Here is a 17892-nt window from a genome sequence, read left to right as displayed (position 1 = left end):
TCACTCTGCCATGTTATTGGACCCGGACACTGCCAATCAACACCAATAATGAGGCGACGGAACATGTTAAAAAAAAAACAAAAAAAACAAACAAAAAAAAACAAAAAAAATGAGGAAAAAAGAAAAAAACCAACAGACAGAGCGGAGTGTAGAGGAATCATCTTCAAAGCCTTTTTCCGATGTTGCACATAATTACGTGCGGTTTTAATGTAGCAGCGATCTTTGAAATGACAGAATCCGAGGGGTAACATCATCATCGTTATTTTTTTATGTCCTGAAAGATTTTTTCTCCTACTTGTGGAAAGCTGTTGGAACCTGATTGTTAGGGATTTTACATCGTCACCCCTGAACGGATAGCACAGGCTAATTTTTTAATGATGCCTCAACAATAAATACCTTTTCTTTTTTTTTTTTTTCTTTTTTTTTTGAAAACATTTTTTTTTTTTTTTTTTTTCTTCAAGCTTCAGAAAAAGCACTTATGCAGCCATTTACTGTACATTATAGCACAATGTAAGTGTTCTACCCTCATCTCTGCTGGCTGTCTTATCTGTCCTCTCACCCAGATCAAGGTTTTTATCCATTATTCCCGTTATCTCTCTCTCTCTCTCTCTCTCTCTCTCTCTCTCTCTCTCTCTCTTTTTTTTTTTTTTCCGTTTTGGTTGCTGTTGCTGAAACATCTCTTGTTGTCGAACATCACCAGGTTTCTGAATGTTTTGAAGTGCTTCAGGAGGGTCTGTGGAAGAGGAGGAAGAGGAGGAGGATGAGGAGGATGAGGAGGAGGAGGAGGAGGAGGAGGAGGAGGGGCGGGTCGATGAACAGAGCTCTAATAGTATTACTGTCTTTTGCTCATGTGCAATAATGTCAATTAGCCATTTTATTTAAAATGAAATTCAACATATTTCTTTTTAAAAAGAATCAATCTAGCGTTGGAGACTCATTGGGTGTAGTTTTGGGCAAACAAATTTGGATATAATCTCGATTTGAGGTTTCAGATTTTTTTAAATTTGTCTTTTTTTTTCTTTTTTTTTTTCTTTTTAGTGCATGTATAACCGGTTCTCTGTTGACCTAGCTAGTGAGCTAAGACCTTCTGATTGTATTGACCTTTAAGTTCTTATTGCTATCCCCCTTAAATCAACCAAACATTATCTACCTATATACAAATATTATCTACATTTAAAAGTAATTTTACAAGCAATCTTGAGATTACTATTGTTGTCTGTTCCTCTTTTTTTTTCTCTCTCTCCACCGAGCACTTACTCACAGGGCGAGAGTGACATCTGGTAAGAGTGACGCTGTATTTTTTTTTTTTTTTTTTGTTTTGTTTCTTTTTTTAAAAAAAAAACATTTTAATTTTATTTCTCTCTGAGCAGCAGGATTGGAAAGAGGGCAGGTCTGGGTTCTGCAGAGCTCCAGGCCTCTTTTGGTGTACTTACTTAAATCATTTGACAGCGATCAGGTTCTACGATCATTGTTAAAAAAAAATTTGAAATTAAAAATGTCTGGTTGACCACATTAATACCAAAAGCTTTGCTGTGCCGGTCTGGTTGTTGTCTTTCCAACTCTGCAAAGATCCAGCTGCCTGTTCACGTGGAGTCTGAATGTGAAACCTTCTCTGATTCTCTCATCGTGATCATTTCATTACATTTATGTCTTGCTTGTCTACAGGGAGGTCAGAGGTCAGTGTCAGCTACAGTGCAAGCAGGTCAGGAGCTGGTAGGAAGCCACTAAACAGTTTGCCACTGATGATGAGGTATTTTACTATAAAACTACCTGCTAGAGTTCAGTATAAAGAAAGTCACAGAGCTGCTAGTTAAAACAGCAGAGCAGCAGTGTTATAATTAAATCATGGTTCATTTTACAAGTCTGTTATTTCCTACAAATGTAATATCCAGGTGCTCATTTGGTTCACTTCCAATCAATGAATTCAAATACATTTACAGCTTCACCTGAAGAGTCTTTTAGTCAGCATATGAGAAAAGAGCTCAGTTATAAATACATAATGAATTTATTTGGGTTTAGATGAAAAGGAAATCATTGTTTTCTCTACACAAATCAGTTATTTACAGGAAACCTGAGCGGCAGCTTTTCATGTTTTAGTCTATTAACTACAGCTGTGTGTATTACTGTCACCTATTTTCCAAAAATCACCCTCAGTTTTATATTCGTTACCTTGCAGGCAGTCATTAGTTTGGTTCAGGATGCACTGAAAGTCAAACAAAGATTCACTAGAGATAGGGGAATTATGTTGGTGAATAATCTTGTGGCATTTTTTATCATTTATTAGACTGTTGTGAGCAGAGAATAACAGACTTTATTCAGGGGAAATATTTAGATATGAGAGATGGCTGCTGAAGAGCAATATTTTTAATACAAGAAAAGAATAAAGTCACATTACCTTTTCACTAAGTCCATGTTTGCTCAGTGTGAAAAGATCACCTGCATAGTTCACCATCGCAGTAATTTGTCAGTGAGTGATTCACCACTGTGGAGACTTAAGAAGCAGCTGCTGCTCACAACTTCCGTTTCACACACTAAAGAAGCTGCTCTTATTTATACATTTCTAGTAATGACATGACTGTAATGTGAGGGGTTGGTTGTAGTGATGAACTCTACATTCCTCTCAGCTTTACAGTGTTGGTTTTACTGTTCTGCTTCACTATCGCTGCTCTCATCAGTGTTGTTTCTAGCCGCAGCAGGCAGCTGTTTTCAATGAAAAAGCTCTGATAAACCAACTGTACACTACCTGCTCAGCACCACACATATGCAATGTAAGACAAGCTGGTGATCGCAGTGGAGCATTTAGCAGCTAAAGAGACAACTCTCAGGAGACTAAAACAGAGTTAAAAGGAGTGAATATTGGTCACGTCTGCCGGATGTCGAAACACATTTGTCATTCCAACTTTATAAGGTGATGATATGTCAATGTTTTGTTTACAGCGTGCTTCTGCTGCCCTCAAGTGGCCAAAAAAAATAATGGCAATAATGAAAGTTCAAGGTTAAAGTCTATAAAAGAAAGAAAAGAAATGGCTGTCTGAAAGGAAGAAGCTGAATGATCCTGAAAAGCTTCAGTATATTTTCAACAGTGGTCATCTTAGTGTGAAAGCAGCAGCTACGTCACAGATGAATATTCTCTCAATGTGTTTAATTGAGGGAAAATGTCTCAACATAAAACAGCATTAAAAGAAACATTCTAAGAATCTTCTAAAATAGCTGAAAAATGTAAATATATATGCTGTGTTATCCAGGGTGAAACTTAAAAATGAGTCAATGCACACACACAACACAGATGAACATTTAAACCCACAGTTTTTATTTTGATTCTAAAAACTATATTGACATGATTGACAACATAACCCGGCTCAGAAGGTCATTTCTAATAAAAAAAAAAAAAAAAAAGAACAAAATAAATAAAAAGATTATGTCATATTGTTCTGGTTAACGTAGCTGTTTGCTGTAGAGCGTTACCACGGAGAGATGAGTAAACTAGAGTGAAAAGACGAGCTGGGTCTAACTGAATGTGGACTGCAGTCACAACACAAGGACACACCGAGTCTTCCCACAGGCTGGTTCTGACTGCTGCAGAGACTCCTGCTGTCGCTTTGGTCCATCTGCTCCTCAGAGAGAGATTATTTTAAGATGTACAAGGTCACCTGCATCTCAACAGTTAACTGATGAGCCCCAGCTAGTAGTCTAGTATTAAGACAAGCATGGTGCTGGCTGAGTACTGTGGTTTTCTTGGTAACCAGTAAACTGTTAGTGGAAGCTTAAATGTATGAAAACCAACACAGCACTGATTCAGTCTGTGTATGTTGCTGTGGTAGTTAAAACACCACACATACTTGAGTTATAGATGGAACGTTACCTGCTCATAATCATATCAGATACAGTTCCTGTTGTAAAAGTGGGGTTACCATTAAATATTCAGTGAGATGAGGGCATTTAGAAGGTATTTGACTAGTTTCCTGCCTTCAGGACAAACAGCCAAATCTTGGATAAATTATTCACAGGAACAGTTGTAGTACGATCCTGTGACTTCCCACTGAGTGATTTTACAGAGGCTGAAGTCTTTTCTGTTGTTTAATAATTGAAAGAAAATAAACCAGCAACTATTTTGATAATTACTTAATTTTTAAAAGAAACAATGCCAAAACAATACTGGATCCAGCTTCTTAAATGTGAATATTTGCTGGTTTCCTCATCATATATGATAGTAAATTGAATAAATTAGGGTTATGGGCTGTTGGTTGAATAAAACAAGACACTTAAAGATGTCATCTTGGAATCTGTGACTATTTTCTGACATTTTGCAGAGCAAATGATTTATCGAGAAATAATCACCAGATTAAGTGATAATAAATAATGTTAAGTTTCAGCCCTTCTTCTCATCTTGCTGTAGTGATGTAGAAGTGTACCACAGGGCGTGTCTGTACACCGTGACATCATGAATCAGTGAAACGCTGTACCTCAACCTGGTTTTAAGTAATTCTGTAAGGATGTGAACGCACCATAATCCATAAAATGTACTAATCTTCCTGTAGTTTTGGCATCTTCAAATAATATCTTGAACTATTTTCAACTGCACCATGCATAATAATTGAAAACGTATTTTTTTCAGTTAATTATGGAGACTAAAGCCCTGTCTGTATTCAGTACATTCAGGCAGCCTGACTTGTATTTCCTCATCTCATCACTGACTATTTAATGACCACTAGAGGAGTCAGCTAAGCTAGCAGCAGATCAGTCAGCAGAACCAGCAACCAGTAAGACTTGATGTGTCTGAGATTTATTTGGACTATAATCTACATCCAGAACATCGCAGCACTGTGGGTGAGCAACACAGTAAAATCCAACCAGTCTTTAAAAACCAGCCCAGAGGCTTCCTCTTTCACAAACACACCATTTCCACTCTTGCATACGGTTGGTATTGAGTAAGGACAACCGTATTTACAAAAAAAAAAAAAAAAAAGACATTGAGGGTTTACTTGTACATTTTCCAAAAAAAAAAAAAAGCATTAGTCACATTAATACAGAAATAAACAAATGGCACATTGAATTCCTAATTTAAAAATAAAGTGGTGCTTGAGGAACTTTCTTACTGAGGAGACAAGTTAAATAAATTACTACCATAAACGTTACATACAAATCTGGAGTAGTATATACAAAGGAGTTATTAGACACAAAAAAAAAAATCTACAATTTTAAATTTTATCTTCAACAAAGACAGCAGTATAACCATATTTTACAGAGCAGGGTTTGTGTTAAGTGTGGGTCAGAGTGGTTTTGTGTGGGGAGGGGGAAGGGGGGGGGGGGGCAGTCTGATAAAACCTTAAAAAAAAAAAAAAAAGTGACGATGTTTGAAACCTTCCAGCTGAACATACTGTTTCTCTAGAACTCTAACAGATGTAGACTCGTCTATGTACAACAGGCGCTAACGTTAAACACTGGTGTCGACACGAGTGGATGCAGCTGAAAACAGGTACAGTGAGTCTAAACAGCATCAGATTCAGATCCCGAGACACTCAGTACAAATGGATAATGTCATGTATGTATATGAGTGTTAACCTGACCAGCGCTCACAGACGTTTGAGTGACATTCCCCGTCCCAACATCAGTAAAAAGGATAATTCCAGTATTTTTCAACCTTCTACAGTCCCATTCTCATAATTCTATTGGTTCTGACTGATGGGTCCGTGCTAACTTCACACTCGCCACATCTGTTTGTAGAAGTTCGGGAAACTCCAGCAAAACAACGTAACATAAGAAACGGAGGTTGCTGCGGTCAAACTGCTGAAAACGGGACCACAACAGTGTGAAAATCTAGACCTGTCCGTGAAAGAGTGACCGACATTGTTCTGCTCAAGACTGTGTTTCACCTCCAAAATTAACGGAAAGAGCCTTTCAGTACATGTCTGTTTACCTCCGTTGAAGCGGAATCTTGCCTTATGATTCCAGAAGCGATAACTTAAATACTGCAGATGACTAGGTAGTTTGCTAACCAGCATTTAAAATAATTTATGTAAAATGTAACTTTTAAGAGGCTTGGTTGCTTTCCTTGAGTTTCCCAAACCTCCACGACAGAGGCGACGAGCGCAAAGTCAGAACCAGAGTGAAAAAAATACACACTTATCCTGTTCACGACTCTCGGCGCACCGCAGCGACTCAGTGTCCATCTCTCTCAACACCGTAGTCTCTCCGAGGCATCCCATAATACCAGTACAGTTCGTTAGTATCCCTCCTCTTAATCTCCTAACTTCCAGATCTCCTTCTATAGATAATTTTTAAGACATCACAACAAAATATATCCCTCCTTTTTCCTTCAGCATCCCTTAAAAAAAAAAAAATTCTGAATGTTAATAGTGGTTTGTCTTGATTCAAAACACGCAGGTGAAGAGCAGAGTTTAGCTTAGTGAGGGAAGTTTCATCTACTTTTGTAAACACTCTCAGTGAAGATTCACCGACACACTCGATAACCTGACAGACTGTAATCTCCGACTGGCGCTCTTTGATCTCTACGACTGATTCATGGCTTTCACAGTATATCCTCATCGCCTGCTGCTTTCTGACGACAGATGATGAACATTGATCTCTTTCTGGTGCTAGTTTGAGATTTTATTTGGAAAAGATAAAAGAAAAGGAAATCCTTCATGAACCGTTGAGGAGCCCCCCCACCCCACCTTCCCTCACCTTGTTGCGTGTGCTGCAACGCACTTCCCCCTAAAACTTCCTCTAAATATACTGCGAATGGGCTACGTCAGGCAGTGAGAGGCAAAAAGCCAAGACCTCTTGAGACTGGAAGGAAGGAAGGAGCGTTTGCTGCGTTCCTCTGGGTTGTTTTGGTCCGTCAACCCATCAAAAAAAAATCCGATCTTTTAGATCCGTTTCCGTAGCGGTCTAAACGAGTCCTCCGACGTGGCTGGGCAGGCTGCAGCTCCTCCGTCATTCCTCCCCCGGAGTGTTTCACATGGCGAGCAGGGTTAAGCAGGAGGGAGAGCAGGTTGTGGTTTACAGGTGGAGGGTCTGGAAAGATCTTCATGCTGGTCTGAGCTGCAGGACGTCTCAGAAAAAATGCAACGACGTGCTTTTAATATGTTTTTTTTTTTCCATCCAGCGCACATAGTGGTCAGACTGTCGAGGAGGTGAGAGGCTGCAGCTACTTGGTGAGACAACAGCGGGTGGTTCTTCAGGGACATCTGTGTTTTTTTTTTTGTTTTGGTTTTTTTTTTCTTTTTCTTATTTTTGTAACAAAAACACTGAAACGTTGTGACGCAAGAGTATTAGTTCAACACTAGCGAACAGAACAGAGCTTAAGTGGTGAAAGGCCCCTTCCCCCTCCCTGTTCTGCTGGGATTGGCCGGCAGAGATGTCCGTCACTGCTCATTCGTTCCTGGTTTGCATTGCTCCTTTAAAAGAGTCCCGCATCCTGTCTTAGGCGTCTGACAGGCAGCTCTGAACACTGTCCATCCACAGCTGTGCGTTCAGGCTGTCCTGGGCACAGAAGTTGTACACTCGTTTGGTCGTCTTGAGCTGAAAGATGAGAGGAGAGAAGTTACCTCCAGTTGTCTGGACACATGAAGACACTGAGAAAATCACCAAAAAGTTTGATCACACTGATTGTGAAGCTAATTTTCACCTTGCCGTATCTGAGCAGTAGTCCTTTTTTTTTTACAAGTTGAAATATTGCAAAACCAAATGCAACTTTGAGGCACTAAGAGGAAACTGTTTTCACAATTCATGTCGTCTCTAATTTTTTGCTTCAAATTCAGTTTGAAATGAAGCGTTCAGGCGTCAAACAGAGGCTGACAGCCAGGTAAACACTCACTCCCCACACTGGGCTGCTCTGATCACACAATGCATGCTGGTACATGTAGGAACTACACTTGTGGCATTTTGACCAGGAGTAAAAAAACTGAAGCCTAAATGATTTGTTGATTTATCAAATTATATCAAAAAAATAAAACTATGAATCATTTTGATAATCTATTAAATGTAGAAGTCATGTAACCAAACTACCCAACATTCACTGCTTCCAGCTTTTCAAATGTCAGATTTTATGACTTTCTCTGTTTCATATCAATAAAAACATTAAATATGTTTGACAAAACAAACAACTTGAAGATGCCACAATGGAAAAATCTATCATGGTCATTTTTACTGTTTCTGATGTGTTAAATAGACTCAAGAATTTACTGGCAATATAATCAATAAATCAACAAATTAGCAATATTATACTGGCTATGAGCAGCCAAGAAGGAAAAGCCATCCATGCCAGTCTCCAGTTCACACTACACAAGTTTTAACAAACTGATGGCTGCAACACAACCAGAGCTGGCAGATCCACTATGTCTAAATTAAATCCAGTATCAACATGAATACACTCCATTCAGCTGCTTTCACTTGAAATAACATTGTTAAAAATATGTTGCACCATAAAAATATCTCATTTAGGCTTGGTTCCCATTTATGTGTCGTAATCTGGCAGTTGGTGTATTCGTGTTGGGATAATGTGTCACTCACATCAAAGAAGGCTTTCTCTTCTATGTTTTTGGGAGCTCCCATGGCAGGCGCTCCTGGAATGACGGACTCCACGTCGGCCAGCTCGATCACCCCTTTACACTCCTTGTCCTGCCTGCTCTCGTAGTATCTCAGCTGAGGAGATGGAAGCGTGTTTAGAGACAGAGACAAATGCAAACCATTCTTCAATCTGTCACCCTGGAAATAGTTTTTAAAAGTACATTTTTGCTTTATTAAATAATCATTCTATTGAATTTTTTAAGAGTTGAGGTTATTAGAGTCGTTGAACGTTAAGCTTGAGCTTCAGTTTCATTTTCTACAGCCCTCCTTCTTACCTGATGTTTGGTCTTGTCCAGCACAAACCACCGCGGTTTCCATGGTTTCAACAACGCCCCTTTCTTGTATAAGATGCCTTCAAAACTCCTGATGGGAGACGACAACAAAAACAAAGCAGTGTGATCAAACCGGTTGAATTTCAGGTATAGTACAACAAACTGCTGACTCCTCACTACAGAGGAGGTCAGCTCTCCTCTCTGTGGTGTCGGGTACAGACCTGTTCTCGCTCTCGCTGCTCTGGAACTGGCTGTACAGCGTGCTGGTACTCGGCCGACCGGCGACAGGCGTGGAGGTGGCGCTGGCCTCGCAGTCCAGAGCCAGGTTGATGGAGGATCCCACGCCGCTCTCCTGCAGGTAAACGCCCTGAGAACGCCGCTGGTGGCTCAGGTTGGATGACATCAGCAGGGAGCTGGAGAACGACGGCTGCGGAGGAAGAAGAGACGAGCAGAAGGAGAATCATCAGTGAGAGGTTCCAAAAGACGCTTGTGGAACAATCCCTGCCATGGTGAATACTTACAATAAAACAGGTGATAATCTACTTTAGAAGAAAAACCAAACGTAACCGCTCAAATCAATCTTGTCTTTTCAAGCTCTTCTTCAAAAGTCAGTTTAATCATCAGCATGCAACAATACTCAAGTTGTTACACATCCTATTGAAACAAAGAATTGCTGACTCGAAGGAATGCAAATTTACAAATCTAAAACCTTCAGTTAAGTTTGAACAATAGTCAGTAATACTTAAAATGTGTGTGAGTTGTATCTAAAACACTAAATTAAAACAGTATGAACCTTCAAATATGTAACTGCATTCAACTTTTCAACCACAAGATGTCAGTGGAAGACACTGTTTCATCTTCTCATCTCATTTGAAACTATATCAGTCACTCATCATCAGTCTAAATGATTTGTTTCTTGGTGACGGAGACTTGACTGGTTGTTTTGAACAGGTTGACAATCTGTGCTGATCTCAGTGTAAACAAGTCATCTGTAGGGAGTCCACATAAACAACACTGAGCACTCATCATCATAGTTGTAATAAATGTTCAAATCTGAACTGCAGTAAACACAGCCGGTCTCACCTTGCTCTCCAGTTTGGTCTCGGTCCGCTGCGTGGCCTTCATCTTGTCCCACGTGTCCTTCCACTTCTCCGACGTCTGGCCGAGCTCGGCCTCCAGACTCTGCAGGTCCTGCAGCAGCTTGGTGATGGCGTCGGGCACCACCTTGCTCAGGCTGTCGTAGCACGGCCACACGATGCGCCGCTGCGACTTGGGGCCGCTGGTGTCGGGTTTCTCTGGCGTCTCCTCCGTCACGCGCTCCTGCCGGCCCCTCAGCTCCCAGTCGTAGGACGGCCCCTCCGACAGCGTCTCCTCCATGTAGAAGTCCCACACCTTCAGGTTGGAGATGAAGGTGTACGGCCGCAGCACCTGGAACAAACAATACCTCGCTTTAAACCCAGCCACTGATGCTCCTTTGACCTCCATTAAATACAATGACTGCAGTGTATTAAATGTTTGTGAGACAGTAAGTTTCTGGGTTTGCTGTCCTGATAGAACAGATAAACTGTCACATGGTGTCAGCCTGCTTGGTGTGTGTGTGTGTGTGTGTGTGTACTCACCTCCTCGTCTTCAGGAGAGAACATGTAGTTGTAGAAGATGGGTGTTTTCTTGTTGAGTCTGTCGATGTAGTCCCACACAGACTTGCACACCTGAGGGCTTTTCCTCTCGCCTTTCTCCTCATACAGCACTCCTGCACACACACACACACACACACACACACACACACAGTCAAACATACACTGTTACCATCATCTGCTCATTGAACACATTCTGACAGAAGAGTTTTTGACTACAGCTGAAGATGTAGACTGAGAAATGTTCTCACCCAGCTCGATGCGTTCGTAGTCTGAGTCGAGCAGGAAGGTGCGGAAGCGGTTGGACACGTAGTGGTAGGCCAAGAACTTCAGGTAGTACTGACTGAACTCAAACTCCATGGGGAACTGGAGATGTATCTGAGGGTGGAGGGACAGAGGGACAGAGCGACACAGGTCAGGGTTGCGGTTTTAGATGGAGAGTGTGTGATCACACCAACACATTTACTTTGGTGTGAAAAACAGTTAGAAGGGAGGAAGGGAGGTGTTCACACTGCCCTGAGGTTTGTTAACAAGTGTCACAGTTTCAGAAATAGTCTGACCAGAGAGAAGAAACAACTAGAACATCGTCATCTGTAATAAAAGCTCTGATGTGTCTGACAGTATTTATGACTGTCACACACTGCTGGGTCATGAGTCTGGAAGCGCTGAAGCTAAATGAAACCACACATCCTGCATGTGATAAGATCGGCCCAATCTACGTCACTGATCAGCAAAACAGGAAGTCAAGTCAGACTCACTGGTACACACACACACACACACACACACACACACACACACACAGTTTCATTTTGTTTTAGGTAAAATGTGCCAGTTGGTCACTTTGCAAGCAACTTGCAGGTATAGATTCCTTGTGCAAGTATTGGTGCATTAAAGTGATTCTTTTTCAAAAAGCGCCCGTGTTTAAATGATCTACTGTTATTAACAGTCTGATTCTGACATTAGTTGGTTCTTAGGTGCTAAAAAAAGCATCTCAGCAATACAAGCAAGCAAGGTTTTTACATTTATGATGAAAGTTCTCATGTCACAAAGTGTCCTCTCTGTCAGTGTCCTTCTACTGACCCTCCTTTCAGGATCAAACAACAGCCTTCCTGTTTAAAAAAGCTGACATGCAGCGCAGCAGACCCACCTGGTGCACACAGTCCAGGAACTGCAGGAAGATGGGGGTGAAGCCGCTGCTCTGGCTGGCCAGCGTCTGCGCTCCACGGTGGCTGAATCTGTGTCCAAATGACAGCCACTCCTTCTCCACAAGCAGCCGGAAACCGTCGAAGGTTCGGTAGTACGGATCAGACAACAGCTGCACCAAGGACACCACCTGCAGACAACACGGTACGTCACGCACGACATGTCACAGCAGGAGACGGAAGACTTGTAGCTGAACAGGAGAACAGCTGCAGCACGTTAGCTGATGCTTTAAATCATCTTTAAAACTGAATTATGGAATAAACGTTTCTGGCTGTCAGACAAACCTGTGTGGTGACGTCCCAGCCGTCCTCCAGGCTGACCATGACCGACGAGCCCGCTTCCAGAAGCTCCACCACCAGGACCGACACCTGCAGCACCCTGTGGAGCTGCACACACACACACACACACACACACACACACAGAGTCAGGACAAACACCATTTTGGACTGCTGGATTAAAAAAAGCAATTTGAAGACTTTGGTCTCTGTGATATTTCAATGAAGAGTTTAAAAAAACAACAATTTTACATTTATTAATCAAGTAAACAACCTGCAGATTAATCAATAATGTAAATGTTTGCCCAGGCGAGCACTAACCAGGCTCATCCACTCGGACTCCTCCAGGCAGCGCAGGAAGCTCATGTTGGGATCGGTGGTGGTGCTGCTCGGTACGCAGGCCTTCATCAGCTTCTTGAAGCTGTTCTTTACCTGCCGCACGTCACACACCTCGATGGGAACCACCTCCCACTGCTGGAACGAGTCCTGCTTCCCTCCCTGAACACAACACAGTCAGAGTCAATACTGCCCACACACAACCACTTTAACACACATTCATTCATTTCCTTCAGCATCTCCTCTTATTTTTCCTACATTTGTTTAGTTATCAGTTCCTGTTTTTGTTTGTTCAGCCCTTAATCACAGTTAAAACTCTAAAAGGTGCTTTGGAACCATGTGAGAGACTGACATGCTTGATAACCTGAACTCATATCCTGGTCAGTAATGCTGTAAACATGGTGTTCATCGGTCACCTTGAGCTGGGCCTTGTCTCCGATGATGTAGAGGTAGGCCTTCTGCTGGCGGAGGAACAGCGCCTCGCTCGGCCCTCCGTTGGGCTGCGGAGACTCTTTCCCCGCGAGACGCGTCCCCACGTCTGGGTTGTAGGCACTTAGACGCCCGCTGCCCCGGATACTGCCCCATTTACCTGCCACACACACATACAGATCTTCAATAGAATCATGAAAGCTCAATCATCAAGCTTCTCCAGGAAATCTCTTCTGATATCAGTCATTAAAGGATCATTCCAGTTGATCATCACCCGAGTTGTAACAAGGTGGAATTCTTCTTTAATATATATATGTGTGTGTGTGTGTGTTTTGTCCACAGCTACTGAACCTAATAGCCATGCTGGAGAACAAGGCAGAGATGAAAGCTACCCACACCTGTTTGCTACGTCTAGCTCAATGACGGCTACATGACATGATGATGCAACTCTTGACTGTTGTTGACATTCCACAGAGAGAAGAATCAAACAGTAAACAACAAACAAGATGTCAGACAGCAGCATGCACGCACACGTACGCACACACAAGCACACACAAGCACACACACACACACACACACACAAGCGGTAACAACAGACCATTAGTCCGCAGAGACAGCACACTACCGGGGACGACGCCAAACACACTGAGATTTGATTGGTTAGACAGGAGTGGAGGGAGGGGGAGGGACGGGGCCTACTGTACCTCTAGTAGGGTTCCTGGCCTTGCCAGACACTTTGGGCTGAGAGAGGGAGATGACTTTCGCCCTTTGACCCAGAGCTGAGGTCAAATGACAGAGACGTCCCGTTAACCAACAACGCTACACAATGGAGGATGGTTTCACACACACACACACACACACGCTGATCCTAAACATCAGCTACGAGGGATGCATTAACTCATTCAACATCCTCTCGGTCCAGTCCCAGTTTCACTCACATATTTAAGACTTCAATCACTATTCACACATTTTGTTTTGAAAGCAGGAATGAAACAGGAGCTACGGGAGCTGCCTGCAGGAAGCACAGTCACAGATGTGTCTCACCTCCTCTGCTGAAGGTTCCGGGAACGTCCTCCTTGCTGCCCATCACCTGCTTCATCAGAGCGCCGATCTTTGGCTGCCTCAGCTTATCTGACGAGTCTGTGGACACAAACAACAGCTTCTGGACAGAGATTCTCAGGCTCTTCACATCATCACATGTCAGTTTTTTTTTCAATGTGTGTGTTTGTGAGTGTGTTAGTCCACCTACCGGAGGTGCTCATATGTGTGGAGGTGAAGCCGCTGAGTGTGTTCCTGCCGCTGCTCTCGCTGTAGGAGGGCATGGAGCTGATGATGGCCTGCAGGTATTTCTCCTGCTCCAGACTGGTGGAGTCTGCCTGGGAGGGCACTGCACACAACAAATACATACACAGATATTACAGATGTCTTTTTGTCTTTGAAAGTGTTGTTTTTTTAAACAGGTACATTTCAGTGGTATAACAGCAGAATATGGTGACCTCTGACCCCTGTGCTCCTTACTACCAGTCACTCCTCCACTGATGTAGCTCTGAGTGAAGTCTTGGCAGATAACATTTAAGTAACGGTGAGCAAACTAATGGCTGTGTGTATAAAATGAAGAAAGACACCTGAAAAAGAGCATATTAGTGATCTTCCCTGCTATGTTCAAAGTAACATGGGTTTTGCTGTTTTGTTTTACCTGAAGTGGGGGCGTTGGGGGACTTGAAGAAGCCCACTACCCCCTTGGCGTGTAGGCCTGCGGAGCGCAGCAGGACAGCCTTGGTTCGTGAATTCCTCCAGCAAACCACAGGGAAGCGGTTCTGCCGGTAGCAGCGGCAGATTCTCTGGATGGTGGTGTCTGGGATGCTCTGTGGGACGATCAGCAGGCCGGGGTAGCTGTCGGACACACACACACACACACACACAGTATTAAGCACTGAATAGATACTACCCACACACTATCCCAGCCTCCCAGCCTTCATCTCTGAGTGTCTCTCACCTCCTGCAGACCGTGTACATGCGGTTAACAGTTGAAATCCTGAAGGGCTCGTTCTTGGAGCGAGTCAGGCTGTTACTGAGCGTGCCCAGTCCCAGGCGCTGGTAGTCGCGGCAACAGGCTCGCTCCACTACGTTGCTCATGGTTTGTCTGTCCGAGGAGCGTATGGTGGAGGAGAGGGTGAGGGAGCTCTGGTCCACCTCCTCTGAGACTGTGGAGATCAACAACTGTTCAGTGACTCAATCTCATCTACACAACTAATACGACTGTTTAAATATCTCCTCTCATTTCAACCCTACTGGGCTCATCAATGAAACCAGTGACGGCATTTCAAACTGTGAGGGCGCTAAATAAGTCTTATTTCCTTCATGGTACCTGAGATTTCATCTTCATCTAGCTCCGACTGGAAGCTGCTCCGGTTCTCCCAGGTAGGAGGAGAATATTTCTTCCTGGTCACGTACTGCCGGCCGATGGTCTTCTTGGCACTCTTCACCAGGTTTTTGGAAAGTGTCCTGAAAGAAACAAGGAGAAGGAAGTTAGACATTGAAGACATTGCTGCACGTCCCGTTCAAAGTCACTGAACGTCCACTTCCTGTTTGGGCTTTAACACACAAATGTGCATTAAGTTCTTGAAGCAGCTGACAATGAGCTGATTTGACTCCATGTTTGACAGTCATGAATTCACTGGTGTGTTGCTGGTGGAGCGTGAGACAGGGCCAGAATTAATATGTCAGACACACACACACACACACACACACACACACACACACACACACACACTGACCTAGGTCACCTTTGGGGACATTACATTGACTTACATTCATTTCCTGGAGACTTACCCTAACCTTGCCCACTGACCCAAAAATCAGTATTTTATCAACTGGCATGTCTTGGACAAGCCGTGTCCCCAATTAACTGGTCTTGAGTCTGAAATTTGTCCCCAAAAGTAGCCTATGACAGACACAAACACACACACACAGACAGAGATGGAAACAACAGGGCCGATAAAATGGTTGCCACATTTTCCACTGATGAATTATTCAAAGGCTTCTCTCTCTCTCTCTCATGCTCCTTTCATTCTCCAGAGAAGAAAGAGGGGAGAAGTGTGTGTGTGTGTGTATGTGTGTGAGGTCATGGGGTTGGGAGGAGGCTGAGAGTTGGTTGCTAAGACTTTAAATAAAGAAGAGACAAATTAAGAAGGACACAGACAGGAAACTAAAATGCATGACTTAAAGCAGCGAAGCAAAGACATCAGAGGTGTGAAAACCTAAATAAACATTCGACCTAGACCAGAGCAGAGGTTGAATAAAGTGCTTTAAAAAAATGATAAATGACAAACAACACATTCATGAACTCTTCCGTGTCGTTGCTGTTGCTGCTCAGACAAACTCTCTCTTCCAGCAGTCATGAAAAAAAGACAGAAACACTACAAAACAATGTTCAAAAGAGACAAAAATGAGCTTTACAGTTTGCAGCCAAAGCCCAGTGGGACATGTGTCAAGATGCAGCCAGTGGGAATTAATACTGTAGCTGCTTTCCACTCACTCTCTGCAGAGCTGAGAGCATGTTTTCACACTTGAGGCTTGATGCAGTGTGCCGTGACAGAGGCGTGCACATGAAACACATAGCATGCACTACTTTAGAGTCAAGGGCACACCTGATCCTGATCTGTTTCTTGGGTAAATATGAAGCTACAGCCTGCAGCTGGTGAGCTTAGCTTAGCATAAAGACTGGAAACAAGGGGAAACAGTTAGCCTGGCTCTGTCTGAAGGTAGAAGAATCCACCTATCAGCACCTCTGCACATTCTTTAATGATCTTTTTTGTTTCATGCTTATAAAAAGTAAAAAATGACATGTTGTGGTTTTTACAAAGAATTGTGTGCAGGATTATTTATTGGCCGGGCGCAGCAATTTCCTGGAGTCTGTGGTGGTTGCCTGGCAACTTCAAGGAGACAACAAAAGTCTAAGAAGTTATTGAACCAAAATTATTCCTTTAAGGGAGTAAAAATATCTTAAACTAAATAAATTGTTGAGCAGTGGTGGACATGTAATAACAAGCCTTTATAAGGTATCCTGTGGAGTATTTGACCACTAGTAGCTGTGGAGTAATCCCCCATTTAATTCATATTGTTTTATACCTGATTGACAGTTGGTGGTGGTAGGCCTGTCACCACAACTATTTTTGTTTGTCCCAGAAATAATTGCAATATTATTGTCCTTTTAAGAGCATTTTATGCCACAGTTGCAGTTAACATGGTAACACTTGTTCAAATAACATATTTACCTATTTAGGTGGTGCCAGGACCCGAAGCTTCACCTTATTCACTTACACCATGCAACCTGCAGCCTACACACAAAGCCCACGCACCCCCAGCATATGTTCACTAGTGGGAGTGAAAAGGGAGAATTTTGCCTTTCTAGAAATGACAGGAGCCATTTTTATTTGTCAGGGCGAGTGTGATGCTCATGAGAAAAAAGGAATTTTTTGAGTTAAATAGTTCATATACACATAAGTCCTTTTCTGTTTGACTTAAAAAGAAAACAGGTTGTACATTTTATGTTGTGCTCTTCTATGTCAGTAGGTGGTAGTATTTAGCTGTGATTCCTCTGAGCACCAGCGTTTGAAGGTACAGGTGTCTTCCACCTCACAAAGCAAACTTGTTGAAAAGCAACGACATGCTTCACTCACTTCTGTTTACAACTTTTTCCAGGTTAGTGAGGGTGCAAAGTCTCTCAAAATCAACATGAAACAACTTGGCAATGTTCCATCAGAGTATAATATTAAAAACAAGCAGTAAATTGCCTGTTTCATGTACCCTAACCTTGCGTCTAGACAGCAAACGTAGCCTGAGCAGCATGTCAGCAGAGCAGCGAGCGCTCTGTCTGTGTGTCTACACTGGAGGCGTTCACGTGCAGTGTTGAGCGTAGGTCACCCGTGTGTTGGCAGAGCTCAGAGCCCGATACACATGACTGTTGTGAAGAAAATAGACTCAGGTTTATGCTAGAAATGAAAATAAACGCTTCAGGGTTGTGGTTACGCGTGTGAGACGCGAGCCTGCACTGAGCTGGTACTGACAGCTGCATAGATCTGTTGCTTATGACGTGTGTGTGAAAAACACGTCTGACACATTTGCTGTTTAGACACAGGGTGAGGTGCCATCTATGTACTGGGCATTTCC

At 42.9% G+C, this 17892-nt stretch overlaps 1 protein-coding gene across 4 annotated transcripts in view; it reads right to left on the bottom strand.

Moving 5' to 3' along the window:
- Positions 1-5191: 5191 nt before the first annotated feature.
- The window catches only part of sbf1 (SET binding factor 1), a 61424-nt gene continuing 48723 nt past the window's right edge, over positions 5192-17892 (bottom strand). For 3 of the 4 annotated variants that reach the window (XM_042403874.1, XM_042403875.1, XM_042403876.1), the window contains 17 exons: positions 15089-15225; positions 14717-14924; positions 14417-14613; positions 13970-14107; positions 13765-13860; positions 13425-13499; positions 12708-12880; positions 12277-12453; positions 11965-12066; positions 11625-11810; positions 10729-10855; positions 10463-10593; positions 9927-10271; positions 9065-9270; positions 8847-8934; positions 8515-8646; positions 5192-7524 (listed from right to left, as the gene is read on the bottom strand). In XM_042403874.1, the coding sequence (XP_042259808.1) occupies positions 7426-7524; positions 8515-8646; positions 8847-8934; positions 9065-9270; positions 9927-10271; positions 10463-10593; positions 10729-10855; positions 11625-11810; positions 11965-12066; positions 12277-12453; positions 12708-12880; positions 13425-13499; positions 13765-13860; positions 13970-14107; positions 14417-14613; positions 14717-14924; positions 15089-15225 (2617 nt within the window). In that variant the 3' untranslated portion in view covers positions 5192-7425. The remainder of the gene's footprint in view (positions 7525-8514; positions 8647-8846; positions 8935-9064; positions 9271-9926; positions 10272-10462; positions 10594-10728; positions 10856-11624; positions 11811-11964; positions 12067-12276; positions 12454-12707; positions 12881-13424; positions 13500-13764; positions 13861-13969; positions 14108-14416; positions 14614-14716; positions 14925-15088; positions 15226-17892) is intronic. The other variant, XM_042403878.1, reaches the window with a different exon arrangement.

The sequence above is a fragment of the Thunnus maccoyii genome, chromosome 23, assembly GCF_910596095.1.
Source record: "Thunnus maccoyii chromosome 23, fThuMac1.1, whole genome shotgun sequence".
Taxonomy (NCBI): Eukaryota; Metazoa; Chordata; class Actinopteri; order Scombriformes; family Scombridae; genus Thunnus; species Thunnus maccoyii.
Note: the sequence above shows the minus strand (reverse complement) of the source record. Positions and strands in the feature narration are given on the sequence as shown.